The sequence below is a fragment of the Meleagris gallopavo genome, chromosome 16 (assembly GCF_000146605.3).
Source record: "Meleagris gallopavo isolate NT-WF06-2002-E0010 breed Aviagen turkey brand Nicholas breeding stock chromosome 16, Turkey_5.1, whole genome shotgun sequence".
NCBI lineage: Eukaryota > Metazoa > Chordata > Aves > Galliformes > Phasianidae > Meleagris > Meleagris gallopavo.
The window spans coordinates 7,494,222-7,507,771 of NC_015026.2; the positions used below are offsets into that span (position 1 = coordinate 7,494,222).

Here is a 13,550-nt window from a genome sequence, read left to right on the forward strand (position 1 = left end):
AAAAAAAGATTTTACTCTGCTTCAAAGAAAGGAAGAAAAAGGGATAAATCAGCCCTGAAAAACCTTTGGAAAAATTCAAAACTGTGCACCTGAGACCCAGGAGCAGTTACATTTGTTCCAGTCCTTTAAGCTGAAGATCTTTTGTTCTTGCTAAACAATCCTAATTAGTATCTCCACTGCAATACCAAACAGCATTTGGGAATAAAGGAACTGACCTGGTCTGCTCCTAGCTTGACATTCTTCCTCTTCATGACTTTGGCCAGCTCCTGAACTCTCTCTGGTTTCATTTCATTGGCAACTGCACATGTGTAGCCTTGAAGGACTGACTGGGAAAGCCTGAATGTTTACAAAAAAAGCAGACCAGAGGGGCAAGGATTTCAGAAGAAAAGTCAGTGATGACCCCCTGTGTATAAGCATAAACCTTCTCACACCTCAAAGCTTAACCCTCTCCAAACTTCAACCATACAACATTGCTAGTCATGACTTCTGTGGGAGATCAAGAAGCCATCACTGCTTCACAAATACAATCTAGAGATTGTGCTGGAAGTAGAACTGCAGGGACAAATTCTCCGCCCCAAGCAATACTGCTGTACTGAAGTACAAAATCAGATGTGCTTTCTGTATATGACACACATCAAAACTGAAACAGACTTGTACAGATCCTCATCACAGCAGTCTCATGACCTGGGAGAGCACAGGAAGAAGTTTTTCTATATGGAAAAACTGACACTGTGAAAGCAGCATGACATGTCAGATCTATTGTTCTTCCAGGTACGTGTCAAGGCTTTTATCATTTTTCATCTCAGATACAAGAACTGACAAAAGACACGTCAGTCTCACTAAATGTAATTCTTGGAGTAGCACTACATAAGACTGACACGTCATTAGAAATGCTTTGCCAAGAAGCAAGGTTCCCAACTGCAGTCTGAGCCAGCAGTATTGCTTTAGAAAGCAAGTCTGGCTCACAAGTGCATCTTGCAGCTGACACCATGGTACACGTTGGCACTACACGCTTGTTGTCTGCATGGTCTCTTGTTATAGATTAAAAAAGATCAGTCATGCATGACAAAAGAAACAGGGATAACACAAGCCAAGCAAACATGGAGAACACAAGGAGAGCAGAAAAACGCTACCTGCTGAAGTCAGGCTCTGTCTTTATCACATCTCTGAAAAACATGGCAGCCTGTGGAGCAAAGCCACATCATCAGTAGTTAACCATGCTCTTCCACATCATTCACTTGTATTTTCAGGTAGACTTTAAGAGTGGACTCATAGCTCTGCAGTGTCCAAGAGTGACAGTGAGGGCAATACAAGCTGCTAGAATGTTACCTGTTCTCGGGTCCACATTTTACTGTTGAGATCCTCAACGCTGAGCTTCTCATCCTCAAAAATAAGCAATGATTTTGGAATGTAACTGGCCAGAGCACCAGGGATAAGTTTAACCAGGTCAGCTGGGTTGCTTACACTGGAGGAAATCTGGGAAAAAAAAAAACCAATAACAAAACTAAATACATACTTGTAAAAATCTAACGTTACAAATTATTTCCCATATGTATATTTCGACATATACACCAGACTAGCATGAAACTAATACCCAAGGCCCGACGAAAGGGAATGGTTCTGTTTCTATCAGTTTCCCAGCTCTTGGCTTGATGCTCTAAAAATCTTTAACAGGCCAGAAAGGAGGAACACTCCTCCCTGCCAACCCAAGCACTACCTCAACTCTCGAAGGTAACCTGCAGAGCAATCCTGTGGTGAAGGAGCTGTTATTTCCCTCACGCATCACCCAGAGCCCTGACCATCCCACTGCCCCAACATATGCTATGTGCAGAGCCTGTGGTGCTGAACACCAGTTCAGCAGTTTTCTTGTAGAAGGTAAGATGAATAATAACAAACTCAAATGCTGCACATACAACTTGAAGGTTAAAATCATGGCCAGGAAAAGTGAGGAAAGATGTTCACGTCCTACAGTCACATAGGGGAAATGACACAGTGCATTGCTAGAGGATTAATCTACCCTAAAAGGGGCTTTTTCTAAGATGAGCCCTCACTTCTCACACATTCTTATTTCAAACAATGGCAGTAACATTTTCTTGGCAGCTTCTTATCATGTCAGTGGTGAGTAGTTTCCATGTGCATCCTCCAGAAAACTGTCTCTTCTGCCCCAGGCCCTAAGAGGCTCATCAGAGCATGCTGGCTGGCAGCCAAGGACATCCACACTGGCACAGTGATGGGGATTGGGAATGCCTGTCCTGTTGCATGCTCTGGTTAGCAATGATGAACAGCCCAGAGGGAATCTTGTCCGTGTGCACAGGTATGTGTCAGTGCCTGGCCCCAGGTAACCAGTGTTCTTAGTTGTGAGTCACTGGAGCTTTGCTAATTTATGACATCCATAGAGAGAAAAAACAATTTTACCTTTTCCACAAATATCCTTTTCAGAGGAGAGGGCAGGGCTGCTATTTGCTGAACAAACTCAGGCAACTTAATGGCTTCCAAGATCACTTCTGGAGGCAGGCTTCGAAGCAAGCTGCTGTTGAGGCCAGTCACCAAGCTCCCTAGCTTTGCCAGGCTCTGTCCAGAAGAAATCTGAAAGACAATACGTGCAGGCATGAGTACATGAAAGGCTAAACAGCACTTGCTTGCAACTAGCTATGCCAGGTCTAAGGTGCGTTGGTGGATTTCATCTTTTATACCTGATAGCCAGAGTTGAGCAGTTTGTTGATAATAGCACTGGACTGGTCAGCGTTCCAGCCACGAACTTTACCCAGGATAGGAATCGATGCTTCCAGGTCTTCCCCACTGATCTTATTTTCAATGTCAGATACAGACAGCCCAACAGCTATCTGGCCCAACACCCGCAGCACCGCAGGAGTGAAATGCTCAACATTCCTCACCAAAGAAGAGACAACCTGTAAAAATCCCACAAATTCAGAAAAGAAAGTCAGAAGACTAATGATGTGTGCCTGTTGGATTCTACAGCCTTTGGATGTCTTAAATGGCTGGATCTTCTGCCTCAAATTTGTGTGATTAAGCCTGTTCGTGGACTTCTACCACTGAGACTTTGGCTATCATAAAGCATGAGCCAGACAACACAAAAAAAACAGTAAGATGGGTTCTAGGACTGCACACGGGAGGAGGCATGAGAGCTGAACCCTCAATCATCAAAAACATTGTCTAGTTGAATGAAGAACTGAGTCACAGGGCTGGGCAGATTACCTGCAGTTCCTCTGTTGTCAGGGATGAGGGAGCACCTTTTCCCTTTATTCTTCCGAGCGTTGTGTTCAAGGTGCAGCTCTTACTGATCCTCTGGGCCAAGCTCAAAGAATCATCCCTGCTCAGGTTGCTCACTGCAGAGGAGCTCAGGTAGCAAATAAATCTGTCTGGGAGACTGTGGGTGGGACACCAGGAATAGAGATTGACAATCTGATAGGCAGTGATTCTGATCTTTCTTCTTTTTCCAAAGGATGCTCGCACAGCCCAAGTAACAAATACAGAAGGGCAACAAACAACTCAAATGATAAGAATTATTTGCTGGCACAGGAAGAAGGTACTTGTAAACTGTTTACCTTTAGGTGGAAATCAAATGAGTGCAAGGCTTGAAGCATCATTTTCATCCTAGCCCCCATCACCAGCTAAGCCAGGCTCAGCACCAACACAAGGATCCTTAGAGCAGTAAATCCTGCCCGTGACAGGCTGGCTGTCTGACACACCAGGGATTTACACTGCTCTTCTTTGTCTTGCACAGACACAGAGTCCCATTTTCTCTTCACTATTCAACAGAGCAAAACCAGAGCAAAACCCTCCCTGCCCACAAGCATCCCTGGACCTCTGCAGGGAGAGAGGTGCTACCTCTGGTTTCAGAGGCTGCCTGCCACCCAAAGCAACAGAAGTGCACTTCCAAGGGGAACGTCACCAAGGTCATTTACTGATGGCCTACATACCTTCTCACTGAAGCACACACAGCAGTTTCTGTTTTCCCAAAAAAGAGAGAGAGAAAGGAACTGTGACAGGAATACGTATACAGAACCACATTTGAATCTTAGGGAAATTACTTGGTAAGAAACTCACCATTGAGAGCGGGGCTGGAGCACTGAGTAAAGAGAATGAGAGAAAAGAGAGAATCATATTCTGCAGTTACAATGGTGGTACAGTGTTATTTGTGATCGTTTCATACAGAGAAGCATGTACATACAACCAATTTATACTTGAATTTGGCTTGAAACACACAAATATCTACACACAGATCTCCTCCCCTGCTATGCTTGGGAATTGCCATCTGCAAAATTGAGATCAGTATTGGCTCTGTACTCCAAAGAGCCAGAAAGTCACTCAGGCATTAGAAGCAATGGGATGGACTACTCCCAGGATTTGAGCGTGGTCAGTGGGTGTCACCCTCCTTGCACTGCCTGGTGACATGTGTGCACTGCAAAGACCTGGAGAAGCCATACCCACCCACTACACCCATCACAGGGACAGGAAGGACAGTTAGCCCACATCATAACGCACAGACATTGGTTTGTGGCATCATCACTGCACTGCTACCAGGAGGAATCACACTGACCATTAACCCAGACATATTTTGCAAGCAAAGACATATTTCAAACTCAGCGTTTGTCTTACCAGATATGTCCCAGCAGGAGCTGCGTCAGCTCCTAGCCAACCTGGAAGACAATGTGATGTGATTTTAGCAGCACACTCAGGACAGAGGTTCATTCTCACAATCCCCATCTGGCTTAGCAGATCCCAAGCATCAGTCATCTCTCTACATCATTCGTGACACAGCATTTCACAGAACCAACTGTCAGACCTTCCCCTCGTTCTGACTTTGTGACAGCTGTCTGGCAGGCAGGCATGAGGTACTCCTCTATCTACTCAATGTCTTTTTCCTCCCAAAGAAGAAAGGGGAGGGAAAGGGGCAGAAAACACTCCTGGAATGCTCCTTCTCTCCAGGACTACTTTGTTCAATATCTCTCAAGTGCCATGACAAGATCAAGGTAAGCGATCAGCCCAGGAGGCCTGACCCACCATGCTTACACATCCATGATGCTTCCAGCTTTGCAGCTTCTTCCTGCTACTTACAGCATCCACATTGAAATGTCAATTGAAGCCAAGCCTGTATTGCATTTCACACATCTCCAGCTAAATCCTTGAATGGATTAAAACCATCCTATGCTGCAGAACTGTATACAATGCAGGCCGTGCTACCATATCAATCATCACTTCAGCCTTGTCTGAGAGCTTGGCAGGGATTTACTAAATGACATCAGTCTGTCACCGCTGGCTCTTGGCAGGTTAGTGCAAGTTCTCCACTGCTCTACACTTTGTTTCTTAACTTTTGCACTCTTCTTAATGTCAACTTGCTTTTCCCCAGCCGATACCAGGAAGTTGGAAATATGGTGAAATGCAAGCTTAGGAAACCAAAACAGCATACACAGACTCAATTCTCCCTGTCATTACTATTGTAAAGAACAAGAAATCTGCCAAGCTCAGCATCTCAAAAGCACAGAAAAAAAAAAAGAGGGGAAAGATGGGGAAATCCCATGTGACAGGGCAGAACGAATAAATGCAACATGAAATGAGAGGCAGGGAGAAGAAGACAATGATTCAATGATTTGAGGCACCTGAGGTGATGCTCGCAGGCTGACAGGCATAACTGAGGCAGAGTTGGTTTTGTTGGTGTGTTTTCTCATGGTGTGTCCAGATGTAGAATAGCTTGTAGGGATGGATGAAAGGAGTCCCTAATCAGTATAACAGCTCTTTGGATTACTAGCCGTTACACCATTTTTAATCATTTAATTAATGGAGAACTGTCACTAACCAACAGGCAAAGAAATGATACCCATAGCTGGCCAAACGAGTGCTTTCCTCTAACCCTACCACACATTAGCTTTACTCTTAGACAAAGTCCTGAAAGAGTTACCAGGACCACAACCACGAGTCGAGAGCCAAAGGCCATGCTTCCCTGCTTATAGACAAAGCCAAGACTGTTTCTATCCATAATAACAACTTCCTCTTCATCTCAGGTTTGGACCTTGGAAATACACAGCCAAGCCCTTTGGCCCCAGTCTTGGTAAGTCCTTACACACATTTATCTTTAAGCATGAAAATAATCCCATTGAACTGGAAGAGCAGCGTTCAGAGACCAACGTGGAAAAGGAGGAAGTTGGGGGCCTCTCTGATCCTGTAGGAGAAGCTCAACTCACTATCACAACCATCCTTGTTCTGTGATAAAAGATGCCTCATCTCACCATTGCATTAAGAGACATTAACTCTTCCAAGAAACCTATGCAATTTTGCTGGACGAACTTCACTCCTTGTATAGGATATCAACATAAAATTGGAAGATCAGATTTTCATCAGTTTCCACAATACACTGATCAGTTTTGAACAGCAACAACTGCGTAATTAATGAAATAAAGAAAAAAAGCAATCTGTTTATTTGTTTTTCTTCCTTAATACTGATAACCAAACCCACTGCAGAGAAAATAACAGCCTCTTTATGTAGCTGCTCCCCAGCTGGCATCTCATTAGCTTGTCTGTAATGTTACAAGTCCATGTTTTATCATCACTGACACTCATTACAAAGGTGATCCCAAATCTGACAAGGAAGAGAGAACAAAGTGCTGACACTTTGGGAAATAACAAAGGCTGCTTCAGAATCCCTCAGCACCAAAAAGCAGGAGGATGGGAAGCAGGGGAATACAAACAGAACCAGGTAAGGCTATTTTGTAAATAAGTGCCTTCTGCACATTCCAACAGAAGGAGCCATGAGCAAACAGCTCCGTAACGACAGGAGGAGAATTAATTCCACTTCTGTCCTTCCGCTCTGCTCACTTCAGAAATTAATATATTTTGGCTCAAGGATTCAGTAATAAACCAGTTCATTCAGTAATGAACCAAAGGCTGAGGACTGCAAACAACCACCAAAGTAGCATCCGGTGGTATTTCAGTACAATCTTCCCTTTTGAGGGCTACTCCAACCACAGCTTCCAGGACACCCTTTCCCACGCGGCAATACTCACTGAGCACAAGGAGGAAGCCAAGCTGCAAAGGTGGCATTTCTGCAGTGGTCTTCAGAGTGTCGGTGCCCACAAGGAATCACCTTATTTCAGCCAAGAAAAAAAGCAGAAATAAATAATACTTAATTGAAACAAACAAACAAACAAACAAAAAAACCTGGGTAGGAAAGTTAAATAGCATTCATTCATGTATCTGAAACTGGATCCCAAGCACGTGAAGCTACTTGAGGGTATGCTCAGCCTGATCAAGTAAGGAGAATTCAGAGTTAGTGAAGCTAGACTCACTGCTATCGATGCTCCGAAGCTGGTGGGCTCCGCTCTGCAGAGGAGGACAGCAGCTCGCACAACCTGCTCGGATGGTTAAATGTGGCAATCACCTCCCAGCCACCAGTCACTGGGTCCTCACTGTGCAGCTCCCTGATCGTAGAGGGCTGCTTTTCACTGAGCAAACCAGGGTGTGTCTCTGGCTTCTCAAAATTACATCTGAAATTACAGGAGGGATTTGGAGCACCGGACACACCTGTGAGTCCTTAAAGATGCAAACGTTTAACAGTGCAAATAAAAGTGTGGTTTTTCATTAGTGCTTGGCATTCCCTTGGATACCACTGGAAACACTGATCTCAAAGACTGTCTGCGTGGAATGAGCAGGACGAGAGCAGTGAATAAATGCAGTCCCCCCGTGCTCCAAACTTGACTCGTTTGCCATTCATGGGATGCAACAGTTATACAGCTTCAGAACTGTAATCCCTGAGATCACTATCTCCCTATCACCAGAAATAGCCTTTCTCTCAATAAATCTGCACAATTCCTAGAACATAACTTTACGGACTTTCCAGTCCTGCCAAGCTGCTCTAATTAAAACATTGTTTACTTTTTGCAGTTAAGAGCTTGCATTTGGTTATAAGGGCTCTGTGTGCAGTAACTGCATGCTGCAGGAGATGAAGAATGACTTGATGGATTTGTTCTGCTCCTTAGGCTGAAAAACACATGGAATGGATTCTCACAATCTCCCCAGAACTGTGCATCAGCAGTGTTCTCCCCAACTAACTGTAGGCCTACAAGCACTTCAGCAAGGAGAACTTAGCAAGCACAATCTGCAAGACTAAAAGAGAGACCAGCTGCAGATATTAACAAGAGAGGGATGTTAAACTGCCTTCCATTTGGTTCAGACTTCTTTTCTCTGACCTTCAGATCTGAGTTCTCAAGCCAATAAGAAATTGTCCACAATAACTCTCTCAATTTCCTTGGGTGCAACCAAGTAATTCTGCATACTCAAATTTGAAAATCTGTCTTTGGTCACTTTATTGATGTTTTTTCAAGACAAGGTTCCCATAAGCCATTTAAGTCCCAGGCTCAGGCTTGTCCCATCACACCCACCTACAACTCCTGTGTTTGTGGCAATGCAGAGAAAAGCTGCTGTTGACTCACAGCACCACCACATACCCAAAACCGGCTCCCTCCCCACTCCCAGTTTTCTTAGCACACTTAATATGTTTATCAGGTACTTCGAAACTTGTACAAGATTACTGATTCATACTTGTTGTTTCTCTGACCTAGGAGTCCGTAGGATGCCACACATGAAAGCAACTCTTATCAGCTTCCATCTAAACTATCCATTTCTATGTAAACTTGAAATGTATCATTTTGTAAATAATCAAAGTTCAAAGCAAGAAGCTGTTTTTCCAGGAAATCCAAATGAAGTCTCCCTGAGACAGATGGAAGATCCTTCAATCAGGCTTCAAATACCATAGCTTTTGGTGTCTTATGCCTTTCAAAAAGTCAACGCTGCAAGCAGGCAGCTCACAAAGGAAGGTCGGGAAAGCCCGTGTTACTGGCTAGCCCTGATCATGCTGCTGGAAGAACTGCAGATCCAGAAAAGAGTCGATGAAGAAAGCAGCAACATGGCACAACATGACTCTGCATCTGCAGCCAGATCTGCTGCTTCTCACGGAGGGTATCCGAAGGTGAAACGGAAGAACAGGATGGATCTGAAAAGCAGAAAAATCAACAGTGAGCCTCAGCCACTGATGAGGAAACTAGAGGAGGGGGGCAATGCAGAGTGTCAGGATTTTCTGCTTGTGTTGATCAGGTAATCATGCGTACCTAAAGAGTGTGCCAAGCAACCCCCCCCAAGGCGGAGAGAAGCCAGAGTTCATGAAGGCAAGGAGGAACTTCCATCTGTAAACAAACTGTTATTTTTCTTAGCTCTGTTCACAAAGTGGCTGAGCAGAAGCATCAAGTATTTGGCAAAATTCTGATTATTACAACAAATAAGGCTGGAGCTGATTTATGGCTTTGTATCTGCTCAAGTAAGATACAGCTACAGCTACAGCTTCCTGAAATAGGCTTCTGGCTAGATGATTTTTGGGATGTGATGCCACATTCAGACTGACCACTTCATAGCACTGGGTGCAGGAGGCAGCAGTTTAGCCTCCTGCTGGTTTTCCTGCACTTTCTACATGTCAGCGTGACCCAGCCTGGGGACACAGCCACATCATCACAGGAGAATTAACCATACATGGTGGCAGCACAGCTTCGAGATGAGGGTAAGATTTGCAGATGGATGGTCAGACAGGAGAACATCACAGCCTCTCACAAAGTGACAGCAATCTAGAAAAGTAGATTTTATGCCATAATTTGGTAATAACCCTCATGCTAACCAGAAAAAACATGGTGCAGGTGCTTCATTCCTATTATCTTAGCAACATGAAGCAATTCAGGTAGCAGCTATGACTAAGCCAGAATGAGATATTTGCAGCCCACACCTGGTAGACAAGTCTTTCAGGGGATGGAGTCCAACACGCCCTCAGCTACCACCTCTCCAGAAGCAGAGGTCTCCCTGTCACTAACTTCATTTCCACAATTTCCCCTTCATAAGCCCTGTTCTCCCCACCTTTGATGAACTTCTCTCATTTTGCAGCCCCTCAGTCACAAACTAATGGGAACACAGAGCATGCAACACAAATGCTGATAAAATTCCCTGTTGGTACGAAACAGCTTGAGATCCCATCTCATTTGAGAAGCACAAAACTGAAAGAGATTTCGGTCATCCCCTGTCCCGTGGTACTAGTGGATACAGCCCTGCTGACAGAAGTGCCTGCAGCCTGCATTGGCATGTGAGGGGGATTTTAGAGCTCACCTGTAAAAACAGTGTCTTCTAGTTCAATGCCATTACTGAGACCTCTCTCTGCCTCTCTTTCTTCTTGCATTCCTCCCTCCCTGCAAGCATCCCTCTCCTGAAGCTGCAAATAATCCAATGTCTTTATGTCACCTCCTCCTCAAATGCATAAATTTCCCTGCAATAGCAAGTGGGGAATGAAGACTAGTTTTGCATCATGATTTCTTAACACTCACACTGAAGGGTCATGGAAGGAGGGCAGTCAATGAAACCTGCAGAGGGTGGGTAGAAGTGGGCCAGGCCTAAGACGTCGTTTGTGCCATGGGAAAATGAGTCAGTGCATTCACAACCCTCTACTCTCCCGGCCTGACAGAGCCATAGAGGGCAGCTCAAGTGTTATTCAGCAACACTAAATTGTACAATTGGTCGTCGATGTGTTCCTGCCGTGTTAAGCCAGGTGTGGCAGCAGGCAGTAAATCTCTCCCGATCCCATCTCTGCCACGCAGACCACACGCCCTGCTCAGCCCAGTCACTGCATTTCCCTGTAGCTTTCATGCAGAACTACAGGGGCTTCAGACTGTCTCAGAAAAGTCAGAAATCCCACTAGATAGACAGAGCACTCTGGGGAAGCAGAGCCAGGCCAGCGGATACATGCTCACACCCCAGACAAACTTCCCATCCAAACATAGGCCCAAGAGCAAGCAAACTGCATGGGAGACCACTACCAACAAGAACATTTAACCATGAGTTTGTACAAGATGTGGTCAGGCTTTCTAGTAATGTCAGACCAGCGCTGAGCTCATCTGCAAGCCTGCATGGGCTACCAAAACTCACAGGGGTCACACAGCCCTACTGTGTGCCCCAGAATCAGAAGGAGAGGTTTAAGAACAGGAACAACAGAGTACAAAATAAAGTTTGCTGAAGAGAAACCAAAAGGGGCAGTAAAAAATAAATAAATAAATAAATAAATGTTGCAGATGGCATACAAATTGTAAAAGGCATACTGAAGGCTGAAAGCAAACACATGCTGCCAGCAAAGAAAATCAAACTGCTGTGATAGTACAGAAGGGCAAAGAGGCAACTGGAAGTGAGGAGGTATCTTTCAAATAATTGACGTTTTCTGTTCTTGCGTTAGTTGCCTCATGAAAAAGAAAACTGTCAGGATCCAGCAGGGACAACACGATGCAGGTACAAAGAGAGGATATGGAGACATGCAACTGTAACAGCAAAACTAAATTAATTCTTTTTATCCATGTCCATCATACATAGATACTAATAGAAATCTAAGACACAAGCAGCTTCAAGACCACAAAGGCAGTGCTATGATACAGTCATTGCTTGCACCCAGCTCTTATTTTACCCTCCTATATAGATCTGACTTACTGGGACTTGGCACACAAAGGAAGACTCCTCCACAACTGAATTAAGCCTCTGCGAAAATTCTCCTCTCCTTATCTCACTAAAAATGCAAACAAGGAAACACTACTAAATACATATCCACACTTGAGAACTGTGATTTCATTGGCATCAAACCAATCACTGCTCTATGGCTTAGTGCTTCCATTGCAGAACAGTCCTGCCCTCGCTCTGGCTGCTCTTGACTAAAACTGCTGCTTCCTACTTGCAAAAAAGAAAGGTAAGTTAGGTTAGGTAAGGTTATACACATTTCAGGGAAGGTAAATTGGGGCAGGAAAAGTTATATGGTCTGTCTCATTGATACATCCATCACAGGATGGGGTCAGAGTTTGGGGGGAGGTTTGCAAGCTGGGGAGTCTCAGGGCAGCAGAGAGGGAGATCCAAAAGCTGTCCTCCAGCATCCTCATCTTATACCCTTTTTACATGTGGTTTGCCATGATGAGCAAGGAGGTTGAATGGTTACAGGCTGAGATACAGGCGGGGGTATGAAAAGGACACATCTTTGAAGAAAACCAGAGAAATTTCGGTTGGCTCCTTAAAACTTCATTTTCAGTTCCCAAAAACATGAGAGATTGCTCCTAGGTTAATCATCACACGGTTTATGGTCTCTGTGGATTTTTTGTAGCAGTAAAAGTGGCCACTGGTTCAGAAAGCAAGTGAACAATACTCTCAGGCATACTATCAGTGCAAATGTAGCTTCAAATTGACAGGGCTGATCTTATCCTGGTGCAGATCTTCAAAAGAATGCGTTAGCAGGTCACATCCAGCTCTGTGACTGCAGAATTGCGTACCTAGTTGTTAAATGTCACCTGGAGAAATTGTTTTTATAAATAAGGCAGTACTTGGTTCAACGCACAACTTGTCTCACTTCTGCTTGCTTAAGCATTCGGTTACAAGCAGGGAACATATGAAAATAAACATTATTGGCTTTGAGATGGTACTGTGCCCACACCTACAAATTCCAGAGGGGTCAACAAGAACCTGACACTGAAGGTTTGTTTCTGACAGCTCACGCAAGACCATCAATGCTCACCTTCATGCACTAACAGGTCTTCACTCAAGGGTACTTCTGAATTGCAAAGGAGAAGACAAGTAAGCCAAAGGTCTCAGAGACCTGCCTACCTTCAGACAGCCCATTCCTTGGCCACCCCAGGAAAAAAACCCAGTCCTGATTTGTCTCCTCCTGCAGTAACTCCACAGCAAACCCTGCTCTGGACACTCAGTACTCCCACTGCACACTATTAAAAGAAGTACCACAGAGACAAATAAAAAGGCAGAGGAGATGATTAAGAGGGATAAAGAGGCCAAAGAGCACCAAATATTACTAGCAGCTAGAAGTAAAACTCAACCATCACATCACACCTTGCCAGAACTTTACATGAGATACTGCTTGTTTTCTACCTCCTTCTCTTCTCTACAATCATTTTTAAGTTGCACAAAGACAAAAACCACATATATCTAACAGTCAAACCTCCTGAATTATAAGCTTAATAAAACTGAAAAAGAAATACTGCGAAATCTGTTTTTCCTCTTTCTTGGCAAGGTTTCTGTTCATGTTGGTATCATGACTGGCAGCACTGGAACAGAAGTGTTTAGCAGTGCCCTAGCCCTGTTTAGCTGTGTACAAAAGTCCTCCTGACACATCAGCAGCCAGGTTTAAGAAACATGACCAGCTTTAAGGTAACTGACGTTGGAAAAGCAGAGTTCAGCAGTGAGGCTCAGAGCTCACACATGCTCCTGGAAGCCCAGCCCAGCCTTGAAAGACTGCTTAGAAAGAACCAGGCTGTTACAATACTGGGTCTTTGGCCATTAGTTCTGGCTGTACCATGAAACTCACACTATTAAAAGCATTTGGCATCCAGCACTCCGAGAACAGTGCTACTTGCATCAGCTGCTGTGCCACGTTCTCAATTCCTTTGTCTTTCTGTGAACAGGACCTCCCAAAGCACGCACTTTCTACAGCACCAGGTATGAAAGGGTGAGGTGCTGTGGGTATC

The 13,550-nt window shown here is 44.5% G+C and overlaps 1 protein-coding gene across 1 annotated transcript; it reads right to left on the reverse strand.

Annotated features, from left to right (window-relative positions):
• Positions 1-118: 118 nt before the first annotated feature.
• On the reverse strand, positions 119-10,868 carry LOC104913491. Its single transcript, XM_031555857.1, has 12 exons — positions 10,159-10,868; positions 7,305-9,007; positions 7,023-7,102; positions 4,621-4,661; positions 4,069-4,090; positions 3,942-3,969; positions 3,217-3,388; positions 2,694-2,909; positions 2,416-2,586; positions 1,330-1,476; positions 1,134-1,183; positions 119-336 (listed from the first exon to the last, which is right to left on the reverse strand). The coding sequence occupies exons 3-12, from the start codon at positions 7,057-7,059 to the stop codon at positions 165-167; spliced, it is 1,056 nt and encodes a 351-aa protein (XP_031411717.1). The 5' UTR covers positions 7,060-7,102; positions 7,305-9,007; positions 10,159-10,868; the 3' UTR covers positions 119-164.
• Positions 10,869-13,550: the final 2,682 nt, after the last annotated feature.